General features: G+C 51.8%; 1 protein-coding gene across 1 annotated transcript; it reads left to right on the plus strand.

The window, feature by feature from the left end:
- The first annotated feature begins 1065 nt into the window (after positions 1-1065).
- Positions 1066-16727, plus strand: Itih3 (inter-alpha-trypsin inhibitor heavy chain 3). The gene is made up of 21 exons (XM_052733732.1): positions 1066-1384; positions 2009-2029; positions 2543-2709; positions 2798-2902; positions 3121-3283; positions 3811-3924; positions 4834-4959; positions 5191-5307; positions 5975-6143; positions 6678-6803; positions 7050-7231; positions 8596-8781; positions 8948-9087; positions 10046-10200; positions 11735-11767; positions 12051-12086; positions 12226-12339; positions 12803-13007; positions 15334-15506; positions 15700-15811; positions 16549-16727. The coding sequence occupies exons 1-21, from the start codon at positions 1292-1294 to the stop codon at positions 16676-16678; spliced, it is 2667 nt and encodes an 888-aa protein (XP_052589692.1). The 5' UTR covers positions 1066-1291; the 3' UTR covers positions 16679-16727.
- Positions 16728-19077: the final 2350 nt, after the last annotated feature.

Raw genomic sequence — 19077 nt, forward strand, 5'->3', positions numbered from 1 at the left:
AGAAAGACTGCTATTTTCTGAAGTGCCAAGACCCTGGCAGTGTCCTGGGGGCATAGAGTGAGCATAACAAGGCCTGTCCTGTCCAAAAAGGGACATTGAGACCTGATCAAACAAAGTTCAACATAAGGTAACAGGATGGACTCCCAGAGAGCCTGCTGGGACTGGGGAAATGGCACAGTGCTTAAGAACTTGTACTGCAGCCAAGCGGTGGTGACACACACCTTTAATCCCAGCTTTCGGGAGGCAGAGGCAGGCAGATCTCTGTGAGTTCGAGGCCAGCCTGGTCTACAAAGAGAGTTCCAGGACAGCTAGGACTGTTACACAGAGAAACCCTGTCTCGAAAACCAAAAAAAAGAAAAAAGAAAGAAGGAAAGAAAGAAAGAAAAAGAAAGAAAGAAAAGAACTTGTACTGCTCTTGCAGAGGACCTGAGTCTATCTCTCAGCACCCATGTCAGGGCTGGGCACCTGGGCACCTATACCCATGTGCACATACCCCCATGTAGATAAATGGACACATACACATAATTAAAATAAATTATATTCTTAAAAACGAAACACGCCATCATGCTGTGAATGGCCACATGATTAGGACTTGATGACAGTCTGAGAGCCAGTCAGAGTTGATTTTTGTTTTTTTTTTATTAAAAGCACCTTTTGTCTACTAAGGAAGAGGGAGCCAAGGCCCTTGGACAGGCAGAGGGAGGAGATGATACTTGCCATGGAAGACGCCATTGGGGGAGAGTAAACTCAGAAAAACAATTTGGAGCCAGACCCAGAGAGAGCAAGGTCACAGGGCTCAGGGTTTGTTCAGTTCATGGGTCCCTGGCAGCCACATCAGGTAGTGAAGCGAAGGGCCCAGCCATGGGGGGTCCAGCAGGAGAGTGGCTGCCTTGCCCTCGAGGGCTGGAGCTGGGATCCAGGCCCAGACTAGGGGCGATGTGGGTGGTAAGGACAAAAGCATCGAGCCCTAGATGTGGAGATGCCAGCTGTTCCAAATGCAGCTCACGCCATCTTCATCATCCACCCCCAGGAGGCCAGGGGTCACTTGTTTCACACAGCGTCTGCTTTTCTGAGGGCCTCCAGACTCCGGAGTGAAGCCCCAACACTGTTTATTGTACCCACTGGGCCTTCTTCATACAGTCACACTGGGTGGTTACTCCACCCACCCCCAGTTCCCGGAGCCACTGTGTGCCTTCGCGGCTCTGGCCCCATGCTGCAGGTCCTTGACCCTGCATGGAAAACACGGGGCTGGCATATATAAGGAGAGCGGTCCAAGCCTGTGTGCTCAGCAATGGTGACTATGTGGTGGCCGTGCCTTGTCTTGGCCCTGCTCTCTGCCTTGGAGACCTCTGGCTTCCACAGAAGCCCTCTCCGGCTGCTAGGGGTGAGTCTAACTTCCTATTTGATATCAGAACTTTGAGGCTCAAATAGGCAGCAAAGTCCATCCAAGTCCCCTGAGCTGGGGGGGAGGGGAAGGCTGAGGACTGAACATTGTGTTACTGGGACAACGCTGGACTCTAGAGAACGGAGCTACAGATAGGACTGATAAACTAGCTTGCTGTTTAACCCAGAGCAGAGCTTTTCAAACCCCCAGGCCTCAGTTTCCCCACCTGTCAGTTAGATGATGAATTGTGAACGTCTCACTGCGACCTACGAAGGCCCACCTTAGGCAGGTGCAGAGGCCTCTACAAAATGCTAATTGAGCCTGATGAGTGGGTGGGTGTTCTGGGAAGCTAACTAGAGGGACCAGGGGCCAGGGAGGGCAGACTGAGAGGCTGAATGAGTTGGGGGCGAACGAGCGTGAGACAGTACAGGGTCAGTTCTATCGTCCCCTCCACAGGGGACCTGCTGACATACCCCTTTCTCCATCTATTCATAGTCCCTCTTTAACACATGGCCTGGAGGGACCTGTGTGTGCCTCTAAGACTTGGCCTTAGCCCAGAACCTGCTCCCAGGCCGTTGGTAGCCTCATGCTCGCCCTGACACCTGTTTATCTTTATATTTACAGAAACGGAGCCTCCCAGAAGGGGTAAGAACTTCCAGTACGATACAGACTGGGTAGGGAGGGGGCAGAATGGAGCAGTCGCTCACTTGCTGAAGGTACAGATCACAATGGCAGCACCTCCCAGAGCCAGAAAACAGTCCACTGCCCCATCCCGGCAGAGCCCCATGTGATACAAGTCCCATATGGAGAGGCAGGGCTCTTCTAGGGGAATCTAGGACCAGGGCAAAGGGGAGCCCTGGGAAAGCTTTCCTTGGGGGGAGGGGCTGGGTCAGAGCTGGGCTCTAACAAGATCTCACCGGCTGTGTGCAGACTACAGCATTAAGGAGACAGGGCGTAAGCACTGTGGTAGCCAACTGAATGTGGGACAAAGGACACTGTCCAGACGTCCAGTGTGGATGACTGGGAGAACTAAGGGACCCAGGACTTCAGAGCCCACACGGGAGCATTTGGAAGGGAAGCAGCCAGGCTCATGACCAGGTTTCCCAGGGTGCATTCTGGCTGATCACCACCAGTGATCCCTGACCACCTCTCCCGCAGGTGGTTGATGGCATTGAGGTCTACAGTACCAAGATCAGCTGCAAGGTGACCTCCCGCTTTGCTCACAATGTCGTCACCACGAGGGCTGTCAATCGTGCAGACAAGGCCAAGGAAGTTTCCTTCGATGTGGAACTGCCTAAGACAGCCTTCATTACCAACTTCACCTTGTGGGTGCCGCCAGAGCTGCTGGCTCTATCTCCGGAGGGGCATTTGGCCCAGTGGGACAGTCCCTTCCCCTAAACTCTGTCTCTGTAGGACCATTGATGGTGTCACCTACCCTGGGAACATCAAGGAGAAAGAAGTTGCCCAGAAGCAGTATGAAAAGGCTGTGTCCCAGGGCAAGACAGCTGGTTTGGTTAAGTAAGTGTGGACCTTGGGCCTTGAGAGAGGCGAACAGCAACCGTGGTTATTGTGGTAGGAAACTGTGTGTACCCCCCGAGCACCCTATTTTAGAGCAAACGAGGTTCAGAACAGGTAGGGAGGTCTCTCACCTAAGAGCTGAGACTTGAACCCAGGGCCGAGGAAGGATGGGTTCCTGAAGTCTTTTTTGCTAAGTACTGTCTTGCACCCTACCCAAGGGCCTCTGGGAGGAAACTGGAGAAGTTCACAGTGTCCGTCAACGTGGCTGCCGGCAGCAAGGTCACCTTTGAGCTAACCTATGAGGAGCTGCTCAAGAGGCACAAGGGCAAGTACGAGATGTACATTAAGGTCCAGCCCAAACAACTGGTCAGACACTTTGAGGTAAGCAGCCATTCCTGCAGCCCCTGCCCGGAACCACAGAGAGCCCGGCCTGGGAAGGGCGGTGGGTGCGGGCCGGAGTAGGAAGGGCAAATCTCAGAGCAGAGCCAAGGATGCGTCTCCAAGTCCTGGCCCCTGTACTTGGCCAAGGGGGGGTTGGAAAAAGCACAATGGCTTTCCTTCTCCAGCAACTGGAGGCCCAGGGGAGGAGGCTTTAGCGCTGGGGCCCTTGAGGACTGCGCCACGAAGAGCTTCTGGAACACTTGCAACTGGTCCATTTCACCTCCATCAAGGCTAAAAGGAAAAGCAAGTTCCGTGGTTGTGGAACTTGGCATCGATGGCAGACAGATGATGGAAATGCTTTGCTCTGCCAGACCCTTCTAACAGTTCCTGCGGTCACTTTCCTAGTAGCCCTCACTATTGTCTTGAAGGTCCCTGTATTGTCACAGACCCATGTCATTCCCCTGGGCTGTGTGCCTAGACCTCTGCGTGGCTCCCAGTATGCCATCTCCTTCCTTTGGCCATTTCAGATTGATGCACACATCTTCGAGCCGCAGGGCATCAGCATGCTGGATGCTGAGGCCTCGTTCATCACCAACGACCTCCTGGGAAGTGCCCTCACCAAGTCCTTCTCAGGGAAAAAGGTGGTGTAGATGCCTCTGGGGCTTGGGGTGCAGGGGGTAGAACATCAGCCTGGACCTTGCTGATTTCAGCACGGTGGGGGTTATCAGTCTGTCAACTGGGTCATCAGGGAGGGTACTGGAGGCAAGGGTCTGAGGCTGACCTGCTAGAAGACTTGGGGTCTCAGCTCTACCAGGACAAAGGGGGAAGGGAAGCCATTTATAAAGCCCAGATCCATTCCACCTTGGCAAATGGATAGGAAATGGGATGCGGATCCAGAAACGGAGGCTAGTTTTGCTGACTCCACATTAAGGGATGAAGGATTAAAGAGAATGCCAATTCTTGGTGCTGGGCAGTTGGCTCCAGTCACGGAACCCCCCAGCTATTCCAGGGCAGGATCTCAGGGAGGCCGATGGGAAGTGGATGAGAAAATATAAACATCAAATCTCAGTCATCTGGGTTCTCCAGAGAGACTTTCAAAGAGCTTACATTCAAGAGAGCTGCTGGCTTCTGGGGGTGTTGTCCCAGCCTCCTTCACTCCAACACTCTCTTCCTCGCTCTCATCCTTCTCCCCCTCCTTTGGGTACCAACTCCAATGTGCAAAAGCACTCAACACAAAGTTCTCTCATATGGGGCAACACTCAGATGCCCAAGTAATTTCTGGTGCTGAGCTAAAGGGTTAAGGATGAGGCCGCCAAAAGAGAGGGGAAAGGCTATATGAAAATGGCAACCACTCCCGCCCTGGGCAGGTTCTGATCACCCAGAGAGGGAGGAATTCAGAAAGGTGGGGCCTGGGAGCAGCTTCATCTGTGGGGAACTGGCATCTGATTCACGCCAAGCCCTCACCTCGGTGTTGTCGGAGGGTTTTTCCTCCCTTGTCTGCCAGTGGGAAGCCTTGGCCAAGATGAGCTTGGTTCTTCCTTCCTCCCCAGGGGCACGTGTCTTTCAAGCCCAGCTTAGACCAACAGCGCTCATGCCCGACGTGTACAGACTCCCTCCTCAACGGGGACTTCAACATCGTCTATGACGTGAACAGAGAGTCTCCAGGCAACGTGCAGGTACAGGTCCATGGCTCCACCAGGCTTGCTAACCCATCATCATGGTGGGCAGAGGCTCCGTATCCTAGGGGGCTGCAGCTGCACCCCTCTCCTCCATCTTTAGCACCTCCTGGTCCTTTGGAGAGTGGAAATGGGACACTTTTCCCCTCCAGTGACAAACTTCTGGCTTCTGCTTGCGAGAAGAGGCCCTGTTAATAGGCACTGGCCCCCATCTCTCTCCCACCTTGGCAGGTCGTCAATGGCTACTTTGTGCACTTCTTCGCACCTCAAGGCCTTCCAGTGGTGCCTAAGAACATAGTCTTTGTGATTGATATCAGCGGCTCCATGGCTGGTCGGAAAATCCATCAGGTTAGCCCCCACCAAACCCCCTCCCAGCATCCAAGGCAGCACTGGGGTATAGAGATGTGAGGAGGAAATTTTGTGTGGTTTTTTTTTGTTTTTGTTTTTGGTTTTTTTTTTTTTTGGTTTTTTGAGACAGGGTTTCTCTGTGTAGCTTTGAGCCTTTCCTGGAACTCACTCTGGAGACCAGGCTGGCCTCGAACTCACAGAGATCCACCTGCCTCTGCCTCCCTAGTGCTGGGATTAAAGGCGTGCGCCACCACCTCCCGGCAAGGAGGAAGATTTTTGTTTGTTTGCTTGTTTGTTGTGGTTTTGGGTTTTTTTTTTGGGGGGGGGGTGTTATTTTGGTTTGGTTTGCTTTTGGTGTTTTTGAGATAGGGTTTCTCTGTGTAACAGCTCTGCCTGTCTGGAACTCACTCTGTAGACCAGGCTGGGAGATTCTTTTTTTTTCTTTTTCTTAAGTGGGACAATGCTAGTATTTCTGGTGGAAAAGGAGGAATGAGACAGAATGTAAGGACACTCCAAGCCTTTACACACTTTCACAGGGAGTTGGGGGGCCTTGGGCAATGCTTACTTATAAAGACAGCAGGAGCTCCGCAGTCAGGCTGGGAGGCAACCTGACTCACTTCTGTCTCATGGCTCAGCTTTGTGGTCTGTTTCCCTCCTTTTCCCCCAGACCAGAGATGCCCTTCTCAAAATCCTGGATGACATGAAAGAAGACGACTATCTGAATTTCATTTTGTTCAGCACCGATGTAACCACCTGGAAAGACAGCCTAGTTCAGGCCACCCCTGCAAACCTTGAAGAGGCAAGGATGTTTGTGAAGAACATCCGTGATAGTGGAAGTAAGTTGGCGCCGATGGTATTCTACCCGTTCCTTTTCCTGCATCAGTAGCCCATCTCTGGCATGCTTCTCCCTCGGGGAAGACCTCAGGCTTGAAGACAAGACATCAGGGCTGACTTCTGTGCAGCCTAGGGAGACCCATTCTTAGCGTTTCTAACCATGATCCTGGTGCTCACACGTCTCAGCATGGTAGGGCAACAGAGAACCCTTCTTGACCGTGTTTCCTATGGAAACCATACATGATGTCTATACCACTTTCTTTCCACTCCTGGTGCCTCCACCTGACTGCTTACCAAATTGCTATGATCACCACATGCCTAGAACCTCTTAGCACCCCTTTGATGCCTGTGTGAGAGCCTACACTAGTCATCCACTATGCCAATGTTTACTGAGTACGTCCATGCACAGGCTGGCACAGTCCTTGGTACAAGAGCAGGGTCTACTGTCCCATTCTCCTTCACTTCAATAGCCTTGTACATTGGCACCCTAAGGACACCCCCCACCCCAGTGGTTCTGTCTCTCTGTCTCTATACAGTGACCAACATCAATGATGGGCTGCTGAGGGGCATCCATATGCTGAAAGATGCCCGGGAGCGGCACCTTGTCCCAGAGAGGAGCACCTCCATCCTCATCATGTTGACAGACGGGGATGCCAATACTGGTGAGGGAGAGGGAGGTTTGAACCCAAAGTGCCTGCCTGCCTGCCTGCCTTCTTGACTCTGTAGTTGGCTCACTACAAGACCCTAGACATCTATTCCTGGGGTCCCCTAGCATCTTGTGAGCCCCTCAAAGGCAGGTACACGCCTCTCCTTGCCAAGGTTCCCTACCAGCTGTGCATGTCAAGAGTCAGATCTCCCCAGACAGAGCTGGTATAAATGGTTCCCAGAATGAACAGCACTGTCTACAGGTGAGAGCAGACCTCAAAAGATCCAGGAGAATGTCCGGAATGCCATCGGGGGCAAGTTCCCTTTGTATAACCTGGGCTTTGGCAACAATCTGAATTATAATTTCCTGGAGACTATGGCCCTGGAGAATAATGGGTTTGCCCGGCGCATTTATGAAGATTCTGATGCCAACTTACAGCTGCAGGTATGTTTCGCCTTGCACACTACTTCTCAGGCAGCCGTTTCCACCATGTATGTTTCGCCTTGCACACTACTTCTCAGGCAACCGTTTCCACCATGTGACAACTTTCCATTGCAATCTACCTCTGGCTGCCTCTGGTTCTAATCTCCATAAAACAGAGCTGCTTCCTCCGCGGGCCTGGCAGATCAAACATAAGACATCCAGCTAAATGTATACATCTCATAAGAAATGAGGAACTTTTATGTAAATATGCCCAAATATTGCACAGGACTATAGTTTACTGAGTCTGTCATAAAAAGTATATGACCACTGATGAGGTGCCTTAAACAACAGAAACACTTGTCTCACTGCCTTAGAGGCTCCAAGTATGAGATCAAGGTGACAGGGGGTTGGTTCCCTCTGAGGGAGAGGTCTGTATAGGTCTCTTCTTCTTCTTCTTCTTCTTCTTCTTCTTCTTCTTCTTCTTCTTCTTCTTCTTCTTCTTCTTCTTCGCCTTCTTTTTCTTCTTCTTCTTCTAAGAGCATTGCTGTTTTGCCTGCATGTATGTCCTTATGAGCGTGTCAGATCTCCTGAAACAGGTTGCAGACAGTTGTGAGCTGCCATGTGGGTGCTGGGAATTGAACCCAGGTCCTCTGGAAGAGCAGCGAGTGCTCTTAACTGCTGAGCTGTCTCTCCAGGCCCTAGGCCTCCATTCTTGACTTGTCGCGGTCCTCTTCTCCCTGGGCCTTCCCACTCATTCCTTTATTGTGTGTCGGCATCCAATTTCCTCTTTTTATGAGGACACAAGGCATATTGGATTAGGGCCCAACTTCATGACATCACTGGATTATCTTTGTAAAGATTTTACCTCCAAATAAGGTTGCAGTCTGAGGGTTAGGACAGCAAAAGGGCTTTGGGAATGCAGTACCAATTTGACCCATAACAGACCTTTGTAATACTAAAATAATATTTAAAAATATCTGCTAGCCAAATGTAACTGCGTGTCTCACTGTTCGCTTTGAAGCTGGCCACCTCCCCCAGGTGGTTGGCAGCACCCTCATTTGTAGGGGACCCCAGGCTTTCTTCCCCTCTGGCACACATCACTTTTTCTGGCTAATATTTCTTTATTCAAAGTTCTGTGCCAAGAATCCTGTCCTTTGCTCCTGTTCTCTCTCATCTTTAAGAGCGGGAGGACAGGGAGGGTTCCCCTAGACTCCAGGGCACAGTCAGGGCCATTTAGAAGTAAAGACCAGAGGAAAGGATTGGCTCAGCCCTTGGAGACTAAATGTCACCTCGTAGCATCTGTGGGACGGACCTATCCCAGGCTTCTCCATGTCTAGCCTGGGGTGGGGAGGTCTGAGATGGCTGAGTCCCGATCTGACTTACAGGGCTTCTATGAGGAGGTGGCTAACCCGCTGCTGACGAACGTGGAGGTGGAGTATCCCGAGAACGCCATCCTGGACCTCACCAAAAACAATTACCCCCACTTCTACGATGGCTCTGAGATTGTTGTAGCAGGACGCCTGGTGGACAGCGACATGAACAACTTTAAAGCAGATGTGAAGGGCCACGGGGTGAGTGGGAACTGATGCCTGGGGTGTGCTGGGAGTGAAGGGTCAGCAGTGATGGACCCCAGCCTTCTTGCTGGTGGCCCAGGAGTGGCATCTGCTGAGCTTAGCCCACATAACTCCATGATCCAGCTCTCAAGTCCCTTACTTGCTAATACCATTCCCTACCTAGGCCTTGAATGATCTGACCTTCACAGAGGAAGTGGACATGAAGGAAATGGACGCAGCTCTGAAGGAGCAAGGCTACATTTTTGGGGACTACATCGAGCGGCTCTGGGCTTACCTCACTATAGAGCAGTTACTGGAGAAACGGTGAGTCGGCCTACCCTCGCCTTGAGGAACGCCTAGGTGTCTAACACCCACCACAGCTCTGGCTGTGTTCCAGTAGGGCCAGAGGCGTAAGACAGCCACACACTGGGGAAGGACATTCCCATGAGCATTCTTGCTGCTCTGTCCTCTTCTTGGTCCAGATTAAGAGAAAAAGTTTCCTTGTGTCCTACCCCTGCTCACTCTTTCAAGCAGGCAAGCACCGCCAAGGGCAGAGGCCTGAGAGTGCCTCTAGAGCAGGGGAGACCTCAGCTCTCGCTCTCCCTATCAGCACCACACAGTGATAGGGAGGTGGACTAGCAGTGACATGGTGGGGGGGGGGGGGTCATGATGAGTGACAAGCCCAATACCACTCTAGAGGGTGGAGCTGGGCATCTTGAGAGGGCAATGAGAGCATTTCTTTTTTCTTTTTTTTTGGTTTTCGAGACAGGGTTTCTCTGTGTAGCTTTGCGCCTTTCCTGGAACTCGCTTTGGAGACCAGGCTGGCCTCAAACTCACAGAGATCCGCCTGGCTCTGCCTCCCGAGTGCTGGGATTAAAGGCGTGCGCCACCACCGCCTGGCAACGAGAGCATTTCTTTAGGAAGAACAAAGCTATAAAGTCCCAGCAAATTTGGCACAGGCCAACTGCCTGCCATACAGCTACTATCATAAGCGATTATAACAATAGCCACCCCGAGTCCCTTGTATTTTATGGGTGGAAAAACTGACTCCTAGAGAGGAAATAGTTAGTTCATATGCTTCGGGGAGCTAGCTGGGGAACTGGTATTTTCCCCCCAGTGAGCTCCACTGAGCAGGACCAACAATGTAGGCAGTATGTGTGTCTGTGGTGGGGGGTTGTTCTCGAGCTGTCCCTGGAGATTCTGGTCTGGTTGGGGAATTACCTGTGAAAGGAAGCAGGACGTCATGTTCTGGGCTGACTCTCTGAACTCTTCCTCCTCATAGCAAGAACGCCTATGGGGAGGAGAAGGAGAACCTCACAGCCCAGGCGCTGGAACTGTCCCTCAAGTACCACTTTGTGACTCCACTCACCTCCATGGTGGTGACCAAGCCTGAGGACAATGAAGACCAGACGGCCGTTGCCGACAAGCCTGGGGAAGGTGAGCACAGGGAGAGTAGGCCAGAATCTAGAATCCCCCTCTTCTAAGACCCTGTGCCCTAGAATTGCAGCAGAGGACCTGGCTAGGCTGGAGACACCAGATCTGTTGAAGGGGAGGCAGGTTTGGGAGCATCTGAAGGGGTATGGCAAGAGAGAAGTGGTCAGCAGAGGCATGGGGTGTGGTCTAGGCAGAGTCTCTAAGTCTCTCAAGGGATGGAAGCCAAGAGAGCACACAGTCTAGGGCCATGTCAAGGGAAGGACTTCAGCTCCAGCACAGAAGGGTTCAGTTAGACAAAAGGTACTTCAACCCCCAAATTTATACCTGGAACAGACTACCAGGGACCTGGGATCTGTGAGGAAAAGAGGCCCTAACAGCTAGAAGCTGAGACCAAACATCTTCAACAGGACCCTAGACTGTGCTCACCAGAGGAACCCCAAATGTGTATAGCAACTTCATGGGGAGCCTGGCACCAAGAGGCACGGGAGTCAAAGGCCTCTTTTGGCACAGTCCATGTTTTCTAGGAGTTCTTGGTTCCAGGGAACACCCTAGGGGACAAAGCTAGCTCAAAGCCAGGCCATGGACCATTCTCATTGGTTGCAATGGCCCTGGTCAGTGGTCTATGTCTAATGCATCTTTCTTCCCCCTCCCTCACTGTACCTGCATATTAGAAGGTAAGCTTCCCGGGATGGAGGGAGGGGAAGAGGAGGGAGGGGGAAGGGAGGGAGATAGACTGAGAGACCTTTCAGGCTCACTCCTTAGAATCTCATTTGGCTTCCCAATCTCAAGATGGGCCAATCAATGACAGTGTCCTCTTTTCTGCAAAAATGAGCAACGTGAAGCACTTGTACATGACCCCCAGCAACCCTCACAGGAGTCCTTTACAGTTCTCATTTTGGAGTGAGAGCCCAAGACCCAGAGAGGACTCAGGCAGTAGCTGATCTGGGACATAGATCTAGGCAGCTTGGGCCCAGTGCCCTGCTGATAGTCTCTGGGAACCAGGGCACTCCACATTTCTCTCATGGTAAAATTAGAACATTGTACCCCTCTAGCCCACCAACACTGGGCAAGACTCAGCCCCTGCCAAGCTGCCCACCTGCATCTCTAAAGAGCAGAAGTACTTTAAGCCACCATTTCCCCTCAGAGAAGCCCTGATAGATGCAACTGTGGCACATATGTGTTAGCAGCGACCAACCATGAAGGACGGACACGATAGGATGGGTCTCACCCTATTCCATCTAGGGACCAAAGAGTTCAAGACAGAGGTCTGTGAACATTGCTTACAACGGGGAGGCTGATGACTCAATAGATTCGAATTTCAGCCACCTCAAAATATGCTCCTAGCATCACAATGACACACTCATCCTACCAACAGCCCTGTAAAGGGATCGCCTAGGCACGTTTGCCAATGTGAAGAAGGCCCCAGTGGGGACCAGTAGCCTCCAGGCGGCGGAGGGCAGGGGGGGGGGGGGCACGGGCGGCGGGGGGAGGGGAGCCCTTACCTGTTGCTCATGACTGCCCTTTGCCGTTTTACTAGCCATCTCTGTGACCTCATCCATGGCCTACTTGAGTGAGTAATGATGCTTGCCATGACCAGCCCTGCCCACTGCTAAGAGCTTCCCTACACTGTTCCCTTTGGTAGTGGTTCCAAATCAACCTCTGTCACAGGAAGATTGACCACGTGTCCTGGGGAAATTGAATGCTCGTGGAGGGGATAGAGGAATGAAATCATTGCGGGGTGGTGGTGGTGGGGTCAAAATGGGAGAGGCATAATAAGTCAGACTATGAGTGGAGGCCCCAGATCACTCCAGGACAGCTTGCTGCATTCAATCTGGTCTCCCTTTACTCCACAGTCAACCAACAGTCTTCTCCAACCCCCTACTATTATGGTGAGTTCCTTGGCTCCTCCCTGGTCAAGGTGCAGGGTTGTGGGTGCGTTGCTCCTGCCCACAGGGTGAATTGGCCTGGGCAGGCCTGTGGTCCAGGGAAAGGCCCTTGGAGCCAGCTCATTCTCTGATGTACCCTTAGTGGATGGGGACCCGCACTTCATCATCCAAGTCCCAGGAAAAAATGACTCCATCTGCTTCAACATTGACGAGAAGCCTGGCACCATGCTGCGCCTTATTCAGGACCCAGTCACAGGTGGGGCTACAGGCTGGGGTTCTTTCTGTCGGGATCTGAGTGCCCAGGTGAGTTCATGGACCGGGTCCTCCTCACTCTGCCTGGTAATCATCCATCTTCATCTGCAGAACACTCTGCATAAGGGAGGTGGGAGCTACTGAAGAGCCAGACTCAGTACTCGGTACTACTAGAGAGAGAATGAGACCCGGTCAGCCTGACCCTGAGGGTGGTACCAGACTATATACGGGGAGCAGGTTCCTCTCACAACACTCCCTGACCCGGGAAGGAGGGAAGACCCACCACGTGCCAGCATGCCCCAGACCTGAGCTTCTAGAACAGGATTTGTCTCTGACGCCCTAGTGTTTCCTTGGGGCCCTGCCTCTGCTTCCCCTCTGCATGCCTCACTGAAGGGGAAGATATCCTGCAGGCCGGCATGGACCTGAGGACCTCACTAATCTTGCTTCTTGCCCCAACCCTCTGGCAGGCATCACTGTGACTGGACAGATCATCGGAGACAAGGGAAGTAGCCCTTCCTCCAGGACAGGGAAAACCTATTTTGGCAAACTGGGCATTACCAATGCTTGGATGGACTTCCGGATTGAGGTGACCACAGAGAAGATCATTCTGGGCAACGGGGAAGCACTGAGCACGTTCCGGTGGCTAGACACAGTTACAGTCACACAGACTGGGTGAGTTCTCTGCAATAGCTCCAAGGGCAATTGCAGCCTGAGGAGATAGGGAAACGCTGGAAGGATTTGGACCAACTTCAGGACATTCACAGGAGTCACCGGAGAGACTGATGGCCTGAATTCAGTTAGCACAGGATGGTAACTGTGGGATAGGGCAGCAATCCTTGGGACCCCTGTCAGAGCCAGTTTGTACCTGGACAGCGTGCAGGACCCACTTTGAGGGAAGCCCTGGCCGGATGAAAGCATTCTATGGAAGCCAGGTGTAGTGGTACACACAGTCCCGCTGCTTGGGAGGCCTAAGGTCAAAGGACTGCGTGAGGCCACAAGTTTAAGAATAGCCTTGGCAGCCGGGCGGTGGTGGCGCACGCCTTTAATCCCAGCACTCGGGAGGCAGAGCCAGGCGGATCTCTGTGAGTTCGAGGCCAGCCTGGGCTACCAAGTGAGTCCCAGGAAAGGCGCAAAGCTGCACAGAGAAACCCTGTCTCGAAAAACCAAAAAAAAAAAAAAAAAAAAAAAAAAAAAAAAAAAAAAGAATAGCCTTGGCAACACAGCAGGACTCCATCTCTGAAATGTCATTTATTATGGTGTGTGTGTGTGTGTGTGTGTGTGTGTGTGTGTGTGTGTGTGTGTGTGTGCAAACAACACATATGGGTCAGTAAAAATAGGAGAACTTTATGGAGTCCATTTTCTCCTCCTTTCGCATGAGTTATGTGGGTTCTGGGGTTGAACTCAGTCCATCAGGCTTGTGCAGAAAGGCACCTTATGCAATGAGCCATTTTACCAACCCTTGCAAGAACCCGTTCCTAAACGGAAAGGATGGTTGGGTATGATGGCAAACACGTACTTGGGAGGCAGAACCAGGATGATACCACAAGTTCCAGGTCGGCGTGGGTTACATGGGAAGTTCTAGGCTAGCATATGAACTCACAGAGACCGTAGCCACACATACAAGACCTGCACAGGTTCAAGCCCGATGAGGTCCAGCACTGAGAAGGGGAAGCGGGCTCAAAGTCCCTCCCTAACCAAGAAGCTGTCTGTAATTGGTGCCCAATGTCGAGGGAAGAATCAGTTTTCTCCAGTGGCGTGTCATTGGGTACATCAACCACGCTCCAGGGCAGCCCCATGCCTGGGAGTAGTTAGCCATCCGAAACAGAATCAATGCTTTGTTTTGGTTTTTGTGGCTCTTTCGTTTTGTCGTCTCTTGTTTTAGCATTTTTTTTTTGTCTTATTGGTCTTTTGATTTTTTAAAAAGATTTATTTATTTATTATGTATACAATATTCTGTCTGCATGTATGCCTGTAGACCAGAAGAGGGCACCAGATCTCACTATAGATGATTGTGAGCCACATGTGGTTGCTGGGAATTGAACTCAGGACCTCTGGAAGAGCAGCCAGTGCTCTTAACCTCTGAGCCATCTCTGGAGGGATGTGTTCTGACTTTTGTTTGTGTATTTATTTATATTTGTGTGGGGTGGGGAGGAAAGGAGGGAGAGAATGTATTGTTGGGTGGCGAAGATCTGGAAGGAGTTGGGAAAGAGGAAACGTGATAAAAATATATTGTATGAATATGAAAATTTTTTTACTTAAAAATATAAAAATTAATTTAAAAATAAGCAGGAAAGAAGGGAGGGAAGGAAGGGAGGATGAGGGAAGGGAGAAGGAGGGAAGGGAGGAGGAGGGAAGGGAGGAGGAGGAAATGCATGAGGAGGAGGGAAGGGAGGAGGAGGGAAGGGAGGAGGAGAAGGGAGGAGCAGGAGGGAAGGGAGGAGGAGGGAAGGCATGAGGAGGAGGGAAGAGAGGAGGAGGAGGGAAGGGAGGAGAAGGAGAAGGCAGAAGGAGAAGGGAAGGGAGGAGGAGGGAAGGGAAGAGAAGAAAGGAAGGCAGGAGGAGGAGGGAAGGCAGGAGGAGGAGGAGGAGGGAAGGATTAAGTAACAACAATAACAACCCCATTTGCATCTTCTCTTGCTGACCCTTCTAGTCCCAAAGCTTTTTCTGATTTTGGAATTTCCAGAGCTTAGTGTGCTGGGTAAGAGTACTCTTTCCCTAAGGCTCAGAAATCCTGCCCAGGATCACACAGAGCCTGAGCTGGGCCCAGGCCTCTGGGTTCCTAGGCCTCTTTCCTGCCCACAGAGGGGCCGAGGTCCACTCTGTTTAGGACATGGATGATGTATCTGTGGCAGTCTTATCCCAACTCTGAGGAGTGTTTGGTATCTGTGTGCCCTCAGGTGACTTGTGCTTGGACGGTCTTGCTGAAATGCCCTTGACCCTGAGGGCCAGTACCATAGCCAGTAGGTCTCACTGCCTCTACCCTCCTCTTCTCTCCTAGGCTGTCTGTAACAATCAACAGGAAGAAGAATATGGTGGTCTCCTTTGGAGATGGAGTTAACTTTGTGATCGTCCTACACCAGGTTTGGAAGAAACATCCGGTTCACCAGGACTTCCTAGGGTTCTACGTGGTGGACAGTCACCGGATGTCAGCACAGACACATGGGCTGCTGGGTATGCAATGCTCAGACTGCAGGCTGCTTAGTCACAGGGAACTACCGGAAGTAGACGTGCAAAGCCATGTAGTCACGCTGTATCCGATTCACAACATGCCCGCCCATTCAGCCTTTGCATCAATCCTGAAAGGCTGGAGGCTGTGTCACCATGGCAACAGGCAGAGGCTGACCGCTAATGTTTTCATTTCCAGGCCAATTCTTCCGCCCTTTTGACTTTGAAGTGTTTGACATCCGCCCAGGATCTGACCCCACAAAGCCAGATGCCACAATGGTGGTGAAGAGCCATCGGCTGACTGTCACAAGGTGAGCGGGCGTCTCCAACACCCTCACCGCCCCCAGTACCGAGACAGAAGGAAAGAGCCCTCTGCGCACAGCACCTTGTTTGGTGGGCCCTTGATTTTTGTGGGGAATCCTTATTTCTTTTTGAGGTCTTGGCGCTTTTAGACTCCTCCCAGTCAAGGAATAGATCAGAGATGGTCCCCTAGAAAAAACAATCACATGACTTCATTCTTGACAAAAGAACTCTAGGCTCTTCGACTTCAAGCCAGCATGGTGGCGTATGCCTATAATCTCAGCCCTTAGCGGGTGGGCCAAGAAGACCAGGAGTTCAGGGTCCTTGGTTATATAGCAAGTTCAAGGCCAGCCTAGGCTACAGGAGACCCTGCCTTAAACATTAAAAAGTCAAACAAACAAACCAATCCCATCTCAGGGGCTAGTCGCAGGAAGGACTGTAGCTCAGTGGTTGGACACTTACCTGGGACATGTGAGGCCCTGGATTCAATCCCAGCACTGCAAAACCACTAAAAAAGAACCTCCAGCCGGGCGGTGGTGGCGCACGCCTTTAATCCCAGCACTCGGGAGGCAGAGGCAGGCGGATCTTTGTGAGTTCGAGGCCAGCCTGGTCTACAGAGCGAGATCCAGGAAAGGCGCAAAGCTACACAGAGAAAAAAAAGAATCTCCAGCTTCCCCATCCTTAGGCCCTTGATGCTCACAGCCACATGGCTCACACTGTGCATGCACTGTGCATTCTTTTTTCCCAGGGGCTCCCAGAAAGATTACAGGAAGGATGCCAGTGTTGGCACGAAGGTCCTCTGCTGGTTTGTCCATAACAATGGAGAAGGGCTAATTGATGGTGTCCATACTGACTATATTGTCCCCAGCTTGTTCTGAGTAAACATACCACCTGCTGCTGAAGGAGAAGGCCTGGATTGTCTGGAACAAGGGCTTGTGGGAAGGGCCGGGACAATAAAGCTGAGCATGTAAACCAAGACGGTTGTTAGTCTCTGAGTTTGTGAGCCACTACTTAAGAAGCAGGTGGCTTTAAGGAGGGGAGGAGGGCGTGGCTGTTAGGAGGGCAACTTCCTGGGGCGCTCAGTTGAGACAGGTGTGGGACAGAGTTGGTTGGCATGACGCCTTGGGGAATCTACGCTAATGTTGGGGCAAAGGGCCTCTGAGGCATCAGGAGGGGCGGAGTGTAGTTTAAAATCCAGGGATGTCTTAAGTCAGGAGTCATGGCTCAAGATCTCCTCTTCTTGTCACCGTGACAACGGGGGAAAGGTCTATTTAGACCTGTGGTCTGAGAGTGTACAGCCCATCGTGGTGGGGCAGGCATGGTAGTTGGGATTACTTGGTCACGGGTGGTAGGAGTTTGCAACGTGGCTTCCTCAGGGAGAGAGAGAGAGAGAGAGAGAGAGAGAGAGAGAGAGAGAGAGAGAGAGAGAGAGAGAGAGAGAGAGAATATGAATCAAGAGTTCCCTTCAAGTTTCTCCCACTATGCCCAAGCTTCTCAAGGTTCCATCACCTTCTATTAGGCCACAGGCTGGTGACCAGGATGTAAGCACATAGGTTTTTGGTGACATTCCAGATGTAAAACATAGCATCACCTATCTACTCAACTACCCACCCACTCATCCATCCATTCACTCACCTCCAGCCAGCCAGCCAGCCTTGGATTTGGCAGACAGGCATGGTACTCTAGGCCAGGGTCTCAGGCACAGAGCTTGTAACACAGTTCACATTTTCACAGCTGCCAAAGTTTGCCTTCAGCAGGGCCAGGCCTTGCGGAGACCCTCCAGTCACCTCGTGGCGGCCACATTCTCTCTTCCGATGAACCTGGGGTGGGTTAGGGAGGAAGAGAGAGGTTCCTAGAGAGGGACTCGAAGGCATCTCCAGCCGGAGTGCTTGGACTCCTATGGAGCTTTGCATAGCACACAGCAGATGCTTCCTCTACCTGAATCTCTACACTAGGACGTCCCCCTTCGTGGCTCCGGGGACTAAAGGCGTTCTTCTATCCTCTCTACTTTCTGTGTACACATACATCAGGTGTTTCTCTTCATCATTTATTTTCCAGACACACAGGCTGCTTCTAACTGTCCCGTGATCATCCTGCCTGGGTCCTTTGCCTCCTCAGCTGTCTCTGACTGAGGGCCCAAGGGATGCTGGGCAGAGGATCCTGGAGAAGGAAGCAGTGGGTGACCTCTAGATGACCAATCAGAGGGCACAATAAGGCTAGAGTTAGGAATTAAACAGGGAACATTTTGAATGTAGAATTCGTGTGTGTGTGTGTGTGTGTGTGTGTGTGTGTGTAGATGGTGGCATGTGGTTATGGGTCACAAGAATTGTCATACCTCTCACTACAGAGGACAGAGGACCCACAGACACTCTCTGCTGCTGGGGTCAGAGGTGGGGGGGGATGGGGTGTGTGTGCGGGGGGGCGGGGGAGGTGACACTTCATCATTACCACTCTAGAGAGAGGGCACAGGAGACATGGCCCTCAAACTGAAGGCCTTCCCTTGATCCAGGGTGAATGTGGGAAGAAGGCTGGAGAAATAACCCAGCCCAAATCCTGCCCCTCCCTTGAGATACAAGCATGGAGGCACCTCCATGCAGGCAGCAACTAGGCAGGCTGTGTCCTCTGGCTCCTCCCACAGCACTCTGGCTCCCCTGTTCTTGCCCAGAGCCAGACATCAGCACAGAGGCCTTGCTCCAGGGGAAGGGTGTGCTGCCTGGGTTGACCTGGTCCTTTCTCTCCCGGTCTGCAGGACCTTTCTTTCTCTTTCCCAGAATTCAGTGCAATGTCCCATCTCTAGGCCTGGGCTCCTGCTGCTCCCTCCACATGGGCATCCTGGCCCTGCTTCCTCAGAGGAAGTCACCTTCCCTTTATCCTTCAAAACCACCTCTAGGAAGCCTTTCTGGACATCCCCAGTGTCTGTCACACTCAGCTTTGTCCCCTCGCGACACGATCAGAATCACTTGTGAAGGACGTCTCCGTGGGGACTTGTTTAGGGATTGGTCAGTCGGTGAGGGGTTTTCTTAATTGGTTTAATCTAAGTGGGAAGACTCACCCTAGATGTATGATGTAGGCAACAGCATATCTTGGGCTGGGCTCTGGACTGAAAAGGAGAGCAAGAGCCAGTCAGGCACTGGTGTGAATGCACTAATTTATTGTTCTCTGCTCTATAGAGTGTGGAAGTGATGTTGAAAAGACCCATGCGAGCAGACAATCACGCTAATTAAGCCAACTAAAAGTATGTAAGTCATTTAATCAGCCTAAGTCCAAGAGTGGGCTC

Source organism: Peromyscus californicus, unplaced genomic scaffold (genome assembly GCF_007827085.1).
Source record: "Peromyscus californicus insignis strain IS unplaced genomic scaffold, ASM782708v3 Scaffold_12__1_contigs__length_115047231, whole genome shotgun sequence".
Classification (NCBI taxonomy): Eukaryota; Metazoa; Chordata; class Mammalia; order Rodentia; family Cricetidae; genus Peromyscus; species Peromyscus californicus.

What these genes read in the sequence shown, in the direction of transcription:
- Itih3 (XM_052733732.1), top strand. Translation starts at nt 1,292, where the DNA reads ATGGTGACTATGTGGTGGCCGTGCCTTGTCTTGGCCCTGCTCTCTGCC. An exon ending in AACGGAGCCTCCCAGAAGGG is followed by an intron (nt 2,030 to 2,542) that starts GTAAGAACTTCC and finishes CCTCTCCCGCAG; the next exon opens with GTGGTTGATGGCATTGAGGT. An exon ending in TATTCAGGACCCAGTCACAG is followed by an intron (nt 12,340 to 12,802) that starts GTGGGGCTACAG and finishes ACCCTCTGGCAG; the next exon opens with GCATCACTGTGACTGGACAG.